At 39.2% G+C, this 10147-nt stretch overlaps 1 protein-coding gene across 1 annotated transcript in view; it reads right to left on the bottom strand.

Moving 5' to 3' along the window:
* Window positions 1–2064: 2064 nt before the first annotated feature.
* The window catches only part of csdc2a (cold shock domain containing C2, RNA binding a), an 11556-nt gene continuing 3473 nt past the window's right edge, over window positions 2065–10147 (bottom strand). Inside the window, exons 2-4 of the mRNA XM_086140730.1 lie at window positions 7973–8316; window positions 7666–7788; window positions 2065–5677 (exon numbers count right to left, since the gene is read on the bottom strand). Of these exons, the coding sequence (XP_085996856.1) occupies window positions 5515–5677; window positions 7666–7788; window positions 7973–8154 (468 nt within the window). The 5' untranslated portion in view covers window positions 8155–8316 and the 3' untranslated portion in view covers window positions 2065–5514. The remainder of the gene's footprint in view (window positions 5678–7665; window positions 7789–7972; window positions 8317–10147) is intronic.

The raw sequence follows: 10147 nt of genomic DNA, 5'->3' as shown, positions 1-10147 counted from the left end.
AAGGCTGATATTCCTCAATTGACACTTATTTCCAATAAATTCTTTCAGATTTCCAACAATTTTTTTTGTCACTTTTTGGTCAGGTCATTTTTTTGGCAGACTTTAATTTACTTTTTTAGTTTTTCAATGCTATTGCTCTAAATACCAGATAAGATTTGATGCAACATCACGCTACCATCACGCAACCATTAAATATCATGCCACTGGATCCTCACTCACTGTGTGTGGGTGTGTGTGTTTGTTTGCAGACAGCAAAAAAAGATAATTCAAAAGACAAATTGAAAGCAGGGACAGAAGAGAGAAGAGCAAAGGTTGTTCAGACCATAAAAGTGAACAAAGATAAAACCCGGCACAATAAAACCCCGCGTTGGCTGTGATTCACCTCTTTGTTCTCATAATCTTTCTTACACTTTGCACAGGAAACAATGCAAACAGTTTACTCGGACAAAACATTCTCAAGCTTATTCTTTTCAAGTGTGCTCACCGTGTTCAACATCATTAAATAATTTAATGATCAAGTCTATTTGATTGTATTTTACAACTCAGTTTCCTACTACTGAAACACAAGCAGACACATTCAGTCACAGCCATAAAATTTTACAGCACTAAGTCATTACCAGCTGATTAGCCCAATTTGGGTCGATGACCACACGGGAAAAATCCCACCTCCAAGTTTCTATCTCTCATTCTCCTATGCTCTGTTAAATAGGGGATTCAATTTCACATGTTTCTTCTCCATGACAACAATCTTCATCATCCAACACACTGACTTTGAGAACATTGAGTTACAGTAAAACTTGTAAATATGTCAATAAGCTGACAGTTTTGTTATGCGGGATTGATTAATGGGGCTGTAAACAGAACAAAGTCTCTTTTCCGTCTCATGACACAGCTACCTTTATTTACTTTTTATTATCTTTATTATTATTATTTATCAGCACAAGTGTTATTGATTTCACCTGGCTAAAGCAGGTATTTCGGAGCACATTGACACAGCCATTTGTGTGGGATTCAAAACATTTGGGTTGTAAATTACCCTGGAAACACACGTTCAGTTGATTAAAATTATATAATAAAATGCAATCAGGAGAAAAATTTGCATCCACATTGCTGCAAAAATGTGAAACTGTGAAAACTTCCTTTTCTCACAGGGCACAAATATTTAGGTGATTAGACAAGAGAGATTTAAAAAAAAATTTAAATAACTTCAAATGTAATTAATTTATCTTTATGTTTAATGGCTATTGCGACAGACATTAATACGGCACTGTCACCTAGTGGACAAATAATGACAAAGGCTAAAAAAAAGTAGCAATAATTTCTAATGCACTCCAAAAAAAATTGCCGAGTCTTCTATGTACACAGCATTTGATTTGGTTCACACACGCACACACACACACACACACACACACACACACACACCTCCCTTTTGGTACCGCTCCAAGGAAAGTGACATGGTAACCTCATTTTTTTCGCAATTATAATGAATATACTCGGTTTGCATGTTAAAAACTCATACCTAAAATTAGCAATTTTTTAAACATTTGTGTGAACAAGTTCGTGTAATTATTGCATGCTAGTCCAATAAAATGAAACGTGTTAAACACGGAAAAAAGATTACATTTGAAAGATAATAGATTTGGGTTATTCATACTAGTTTCCAAAAAAATATCTTAATTTTTGTTTAATAAGCGAAACATTTAACACATGTGGAGGTCTAAAAAAAAAAAAAATCATTCACGTTTGAATAATTCACGTCAAACAAAAATAAATTAGAAAAGGTAACTGTGCAAACCATCCTTCCACCCCTCAAGACGGTTTCATACATTGAGGCAAACATTTGTGGCAACTGAATTTTGGGGGTCAGAACATGCAGTTTCATAGCACCTGGTGAAAAAAAAAGACTAGAAGTAGAACAGAACTTGTAGGATAAACTTTGTCAAAGAAAGAGGGCTCTCAAAATAACTGTCCTATTTAATCTGCTTTACGCTGCCACTGAGAGGAAGACAGAGAAAGTCCGGATGAACAGAGTTTGTGAAAGTGCAAAACATTCTCACACAGGACTGTGAATACACAAGTAAGTTTTATTCCAACCTTCATCTTAAAGACAAAAGACAGGGTCACAGTGCTTTGACAAAAAAAAAAAGTGCTTGTGAACAAGAAAAAAAAAAAAAGAGTTTTCTCATAGCAAAGAAACCAGACAAATACAGTGCGTTACAGTGACGTCAAACGCCAGCAAGAAATCAAAAGATTCATGGGACAGCTGAAAACGCCTTGCGGTTACTGCATGAGGTAAAATACACTATGAAAACATACTTTGAAAAAAATACAAACAGTAAAGAACAAGTTGATTTTCAAAAAGAAAGCAGTTTGTTATCTTGAAAATCACATTGAAAAATTGGACAGACTACAAAGTAATTAAAAACTTGTGATAGGAAACAAAAGGGTTTTTTCTTGTTACTGTTTTTTTTTTCCTCTCAACAATGAAATGATAGTAGCAAAAGGATTCTTACAGGGTAGTATCATTAGAGTGAATGTGCAGTGTATTCAAACAGGCTTAGGTTAGCACAATTACTAATAAATGCAGCCTTTAGTACCAGAGCTGCTGTTGTCAAAGATATAAATGAACATAAATAAGTAAATAAATAAATAGTCATTTAATTTTGAAGCTTTTGCTGCAGCTTTTTTTTTTTTTCAGTCTAGCCTCCTAACACATTATAGACTCTCACGGCGTACCTCTGAATCAGCATTTCATCCTCCTCAGCTTGACCCTGTGTTTCAACTTAGATGTGATGATTTTCTTTGATTGATCATCAGAAAAGGATCAGCCTGAGGGGAGAACATGTTGAGGTTCACAGGACTGAGTCAACATCACAAAAGTTAGAAAACATGAGGAAAAACATGGGCATCAAAACGTCGCTGGCTCAAATGATTTCTAATAAATTAAAAACAACATCTTGCTGGATGTACATGTTTTCACTTTCTTCTAGAGAATTAAATGATCAGAACAAAACACTCTCATGTCTGTACAGTTAATACAGCATCTAGTCACAGCCAGAAGACAGTTTAGCTTGGCTTGGCTTAGCTTAGCGGTTTGATTCTTTACTTTTTGGAGAAAACAAAAAAAGGGAACATTTTAGTAACTGAATGTACATTTGTGTGTGTGTGTGTGTGAATTAGCACTACCTTAAAAATTGTTTAGTATATTTTATTACCTTTGGGCGGTCTTCTTGGTAGGCAAAGCTGCATGGCTGCTGGCTAGAGCGAACCTAGCTAGCAGAGTTCCTATTTGACTCAATAAAATAAAAAGTTGTGTCTTCTCCCTTAACCTGTTGACTTTAATCGTCTCCCTCCCTTCACATTTCCCATTGACACTTCAAAGTTCTGCTGCATCTTTGCAAAAAGCAATCACTCCATCCTCTGCCCACGTCTGACCCCACACCCTCTGGCCTGGTTTCCCAGTGGCAACATCCACCTGCCCTCTCTACCACCGAAACTCACAACCGTCATAGGAGCTGGCTACAATGAGACTGGATTTGTACACTTGTCAAAGAGACTAAATGCTGCAGTGCTACAAGATTTAAAAAAGGAAAACAATTCCTTATATTTTTAACCTAAGTTAAGTCCTGAGGCCAAAATGTAGTGTATTGAAAGTGTGTCACTTTTTTCCCGTTAGTGTCCTTATTTAGCAACCGTGATCGAGTAAGGCGCGGCGCGTCGGACCAACAAGAACACCAACTACTGAAAGCCTGCAAGATACTGGCACGTTTTAGCAGCTTTTTAAAGTAAACTTAAGCGGTTCTTCCCCTTGAGAGGATAGTTTTGACATCATTCTGTAGCTACTGACGGAATGGCACCTCTCTCATCCCTCCTCTAAACTCCCACCATCGGTCTCTGTACTGAGGTTTGGCAATCGGACATGTATTTTGGTAACGTGGGCTTTTTTTGTTGTTTTGTTTGGGGATTTGTTTTTTTCTTGACAAATTTGTAATTGAATAATGTGAATTTATTTTCTCCTTTTTGTAAACCAGTAACCTCACAGCTAATAAATAAATAGTGCAACACCGGCAGTTACCAGTAGCTTAGGAAGCTCCAAGCAAGACACGGACCGAAAGACACCACTTTAGTCACTTAGGTTCCTTGAAGGTGTCACTGGGTGCTTAAGTTTCTCATAACAATTCAAAAAACACCCAATTCTTGCTTTTGTCTTAAAAATCCCTGTGAAAAAACAGCATGGGGAGACAGCATGACAGCAAGTAATGTTATTTGTATAGCTTCACCAGCTGCCCGCTTGCCTGCCCTCCGTGGCTCGCTGTTTTGCAGCTGTCAGATATGTAGACTGGCCGAGAGATCCCCAGGGTTATTGATTGAACTTATTTAGAATTAACCTTACTTTCCATAATTTACAGGACACTGTATATGTGGACCTTATTCTGCTGATGTGTGCAGAAGAACAGATGAACATGCATGAAAATCAGATTAGTCACTTCGTCAATGCAACACTTTCTGACAACGACTGGATTATCACACACACCTGCGATGGGACCGGAATACCACAATTACTTTTTCATACAATGTTGTTTTACTTGTTATGATAATCTGATGCCAGAGTTTCATTGGAAAGATGCAGAAATATGCCAATTGTCAGATGAACAAAACGAGACCCCGGTGTTCAGTCAAATACATCTGGCCTGCATCGACGCCCGGGGCTACAGCTTGACAAAACATTATATAGTTTTAGTTTAGGGGACCCAGGAGGTTTTTGACACTACGGCAAAAATATAGGTCTTCATGCTTTTTGTTACCCTTCTCATCTTTGTTATACACGTAGACAAACAGGCATATCAAAGCAAGGATGAAAAAACCTTATGGCTGCTAGTTTTGGCAAAGGAGGTTTACTCACTTCCAGTGGCCACTGTTAAATCAATAAAGAAAAAATATGTTAACAAGGTTCTTTGTTGATCAGATTATTGTCTTGTGACTTTTGGCAGTGATTGCGATCGTATCAGTTGCATTTGAAAATTGCAACAAGCAGAAAGCCTCTTCTCTGTCTGAGGTTTGACCCAGAGCGAGTGCAAAATTGTGTCAGATTCATTCAAAATGCATTTTAGCCTCTTTAGAATCCTAGCCCCTTCGATAATCCCTTCACCAATAACCGTTCCGCTGAAAACACCACAAAATCTGTCAACAAGACCTACACCCTACCTTTAAACGTCTAAACTGAATTCCAGATATTCAAACCCACCTGGTCAGTGCACTGGAAGGAAAACATTCAAACATTTACATTCAAAGCTTGATCTTCGACCAAAACCCTCAAACTGAAACGTTCATCCTCCCCACCGCCACCTTCTAAACAGTACCTGTCCTAAACACCGAGCAACATTCTGTCCCTCTGCCTCCCCCTTCCCAGACCCCCCATTTCACATCCCAGAAACATAAAAACCTTAAATGAAACCCTAATTTCCCCGCCTCCATTCCGAAAGCCTTGGTAGTCCTGAATTCGGGAGCGTTGGTCTAGGAACTGATGATCTGGCCCGACCAAGTCTCGTGCTTCGTGCCTGGATTCAGATGGGTGATCACTACCTCGACCGCCTGGATCTTCTGGTTCTTGGGAGGGATGGGACACACCTTGTAAGTGACCTCGTCTCCTTCCATAGGCACGTACTCTCCCTCAATGCTGTCAGAGGCACATTGACACCAGAAAATGCCTTTTTTTTAAGAATTCCTTAAAAACATTTCATCACAAAACTCAAATCATTCACCACCATGCTGAAGCTGCAGGCTAATGTCTACTTGACAGTTCAAAGTTCAAAATTCAAAGTCAGCTTCTTGGCAATTTCACCACATGTACTAGACATACAGAGGAATCCAGAAGACATTTCTCACTTTCCCACTGTGACATGCGATTCACAAATTAATACACATTAGCAGTAAAGTGCACAATAAACAAACATTAAACTACAGAGTTCAAGTACACGCAGATACAATCTACCAGTACTGAGGTGAAAGAATGATGGAGATTTATCATCATAAAAAACCTGAACTGTATGAATGTGTCATTTTTAATTTGAATTTGAATATGAATATTACAAAATAAAACATAGTGAGCCTGAAGCTGTTATTGAAGGAAAGTTGGTGTGTTTATTGAGCTAGGGCTCTACTTATACAATGAACTTTCCACTGTTAACATTAGGGATAGAATTAGCTGTCATACAGTATCTGCTCTTGAGATGTCAAAATCAAATCCTCAAGATGTTGCATGTATTTTCAACAACAAACTGGTGTCTATTTGTCACATCTGGATTAATTTCATGGCATTGGAATTCAGACGAAATGCAAATATATAAATGACAAATTGTATGACAGCTGAGGCAAGACTGATCTGCAGCAATCAACTGATGCCAGTTCTTTGACAAAAATCATGGGGAAATCAACAAAAAGTTTTTTTGTCGACCAATTTTTATGTGTTCATTAACAAGATGTTTTCTAATTTTTTAATTCATTATTCCTTGTTTCATTTTTGATTCCCTTGTCACTGAACTGAGGGTTTCTTTTTGTCTTTGACGGAAAAGGGGTCACTAACCTGACATTTGCCAAAAAAATACAGTCTTGTCACAACATGATGAAATGTATCTGTAAAAAATAAAACTTAAATCTGACCCTCTGCCCAAAATCAGCCACGCTACAGAGGAGTAGCACAAAACTAATTAAACCCCTGAAGTGACACTGATAAGCTGTGTGAAATGTGAGCTCTGTGAACAGGATGGAGAAGCACACTGTGCATCTGTGGTGCTCTGTCAACACTTACTGGGGACTATTTCCAATGAATGTGAAGAAAAAGCTGGAAAATAAACAATAAAGTAAAATGAACAATATGATGAGAATTGGCCGAGCCCGTGTTCACTCAAACATAAGTCCAAAAGGGACTGGAGGGAATATTAAAAAGAAAAGTAACATATTGCTTTCTCGTTATTTGGCTTTGCTTCTGCTGAATCGTAGTCTGTGGTTGCACAATGTTTTATGCAACACCCTCTGTGATGATGCAGCGGTTCTGCTTAAACTGGTAGGACTAAATGGGTTTCACGAGTCTTGAGCGAAACAACTAGGATAACCAGCACTGAATTTGTTGGGAAACAACTGGAGGGAGCTCATTTTTAATGCCTGTAGCTGCCGTTTCATTCTTCTGATCACCGGTTTGTCCATGTCCGGACCTCCACGTATGTTGTACTTTCAATATGTCTATTTCATTAAGCACCATTTTCTGTTTACGAACTATGCACATGTTTTTCTTATTTTATTTTGTACATTTTTTTTATCATTCCTTCTACTTCTGCTGGTATTTCTGTGTTTTCAATTTTGTCAAAAAATGTTTATTTTTAATCACAGGAATCCATGAAAATGATAGGAAATTGTGATGAAAGAGGTTGCATTATGATAAAAATACATTCTTCAAAAATCCAACTATTAGTTTTATAAGTCAAAAAGGTCATTTGGCTTCATATCAAAACAAATTCTTTCACAAACAGACCCAAACTACAATAAAAGGGATTTCTAGTTTTCCATCCTCCATTGGCAGATAGTACTTATTACAAGGATAAAATGTCACGTTCAGGTACAGTACAGTCACTGCTGAGAACTAACTAAGGGTTAAGACAAGCCACTCACTCAGAGATGTGGACGAAGATGTCCTCTCCACCATGTGAGGGACGTATGAATCCATGACCCTGAGACCTGGAGAAGTTCTTACACACCCCCTTGTATGCGGGACCTGATTTGGCTCGGACTGTCCTGCATAGAAAGAGACGCAGACGGAAAGCTGTGAGTGTTGAAACAAGAACAGAAACCCACAGCGTCGACGGTTATGGCCCAGGTATAATGCGTGTCACTGCCCGTGACAAGCGCATGACCCGGCAACCTGAATATTCATTGCACAAAAGACATGACTTGGCTAAGGATGCATCCTTTCACTCACGCTGAGTATGTACGGGTGCGTTTGGTGGGCAGCGGGCTGGGCAGCTCTCCAGGCTGCGGAGGTTTTCTTTCCCAAACTCGACTGCCCTCCCTCAGGAAGGGGAAGGAGAGCTGCAGCGGCGTGCGAGGGGAGGTGAGCGGCAACGGGGGATCGCTGGGCGAGGACGGGTCAGGGTCAGACATCTCGACTTGCTACGAGTCTTTACTTCTTTCTTCAGTTTTGTGTTGTTTTTCTTTCAGCGTGGCACTAAGAAGAAGAGGAAGGAGGGTCACACCTCCTGCATAGCCAAAGTGTGTGATGGAGGGGAATCAGCGTGTGAAAAGCTCCTGCAGCTGCAGCAAAGTCTGAAATAAAAGGAGAGGAAAGGCATCATGTCAGAGAACCGACAGATTTCCGACAAACACAGACAACTGAAAAATGTTGGTTAGATTTGTCATTTTTCTTAGGTTGAAATTAATACCAGCCACAAGTAGTCGGCTTTCTCACATATTGAGTCCGGAAAGTTTTGAAAAAAAAAACGTACAGAGAAAGGTCACACTGCTCTCAGCATATTCTATCACGCTCATGCCAACATCTAACGTGTTATCTGCAAGAAAACAGCACCTGTATGTTGTTCTACTTATTTCCCTCTCCATCAACCTGCCCAAAAACTTAATTAACAACAGTGGTATATTAAAAAAAAAAACCTGCACAGTAGCTGCACATAAAACCAACACACTGGAAAGCAAAGAGAGCACGGATGTATGTAATCAAATGCACCGCTGAATATTTCAAATTATAAGTTCTCTTTCAGGAATAAGTTCTCTTTCAGGAATAAGTTCTCACCTAGATTGCTCAAGACATGAACTTAAATTATTTCAATCTTTTTTACATAAGTAAATACAGTCTTGCCTTTAAACATAAATTGCCATGCCGAAAAAAAAAAATATTCTAATGGTCCCTTGCAAAGATAGTAGGTACATTTCATTGCGTAATCTTTAGAATGAACTAGAATGAGCCTTGAATTTGGTCCATGAGTGGAGACAAGCTTGTTACAATCGTAAATTTGCAGATATTTTTTTTCTGCAATCTTCTCTCAAGTTAGTGTCAGGCCTTGTTGCAGTGATTTCACTGTTGTTTGCTTTTTTTCCCAACTAACAGAGGCAAAAAATTCTCTATTATGCATACAAGTGAAAGAGAGATACAGATAGCTGGTTCTTCAAAGTGTTTTTAGTATTTTCTTATGTTTTGCAGGAGCCACAGCCGGAACAACAGCTGGAATCTGCAGGGAGGATGAAGAAGATGACGAGGCACTTTGATGTCGAGTGCCAGACCAGAATCTCACTGCCTGTTTTGAAGCTCCCAAGACGAAGAAAGAAAAACAATCCCCCAAAGGGACTCAACACGCCTCATCACACTTTATTATCTTGAAATCCCCACTTGCATAAAAGTGACATCCACTACAGGATTGCTCTTTGTGGTCTACATTCAGGCAGCAAGCTGCTTTCTGACCTGCTTCACTGTAGTATGGATGAATTCTGCCGGCGCGCCACAACACAAACACCATTATCAATTTGTATCCACTAGTGATGTGGATACACACACACACACACACAGAGGGTCACCTAAAACCTGGATGTCGATGGGCACGTCATCGAGCAGGAGGAATGACACCAATGCAGACCGGAGGTCTGATGAAGACCTATGACTTGAATGTGAGTCAGAGCTGCTCCCACAGGCACCTCTTTATCACACTATGCTCCTGCCTGTCAGTCTAAATATAGTAGCGTATGTGTGTGTGTGTGTGTGCATGTGTGTGTCTATGTGTGTGTCTCTGAATGCACTGTGAGATGGTGGATGTCTTTTAACCGGACAGCAGAGTTTCAGCCAAGCTGTTTTTGGGGATTTGCCTGTGTTTTACATTTTTTTCAGAATGCAATGTTTGTTGCTCAAACAGATCCATTGGTTTGTTTGGTGCTTTCATGGGTTCTGTTTGTCCACTTGCACAAATACCAGACACGCTGTTTGAGTGTGTTACACTGATTATGTTCAACATTTGTCTTACAATGATATAAAAATTAAATGTGATCATCTCGATCAATTAAAACTACAGAATTTGCCCTGTTGTAAATCAGGGGAAAGATCCTAAAGTGAGTAGGCATTAGCCTACTGAAATAAAACAGAACACAGTTCACT

Source organism: Fistularia commersonii, chromosome 33, assembly GCF_037954325.1.
Source record: "Fistularia commersonii isolate RoL2024-O1a breed Wild chromosome 33, RoL_Fcom_v1.0, whole genome shotgun sequence".
NCBI classification, from domain to species: Eukaryota; Metazoa; Chordata; class Actinopteri; order Syngnathiformes; family Fistulariidae; genus Fistularia; species Fistularia commersonii.
This window is presented reverse-complemented; position numbering and strand designations above follow the sequence as displayed.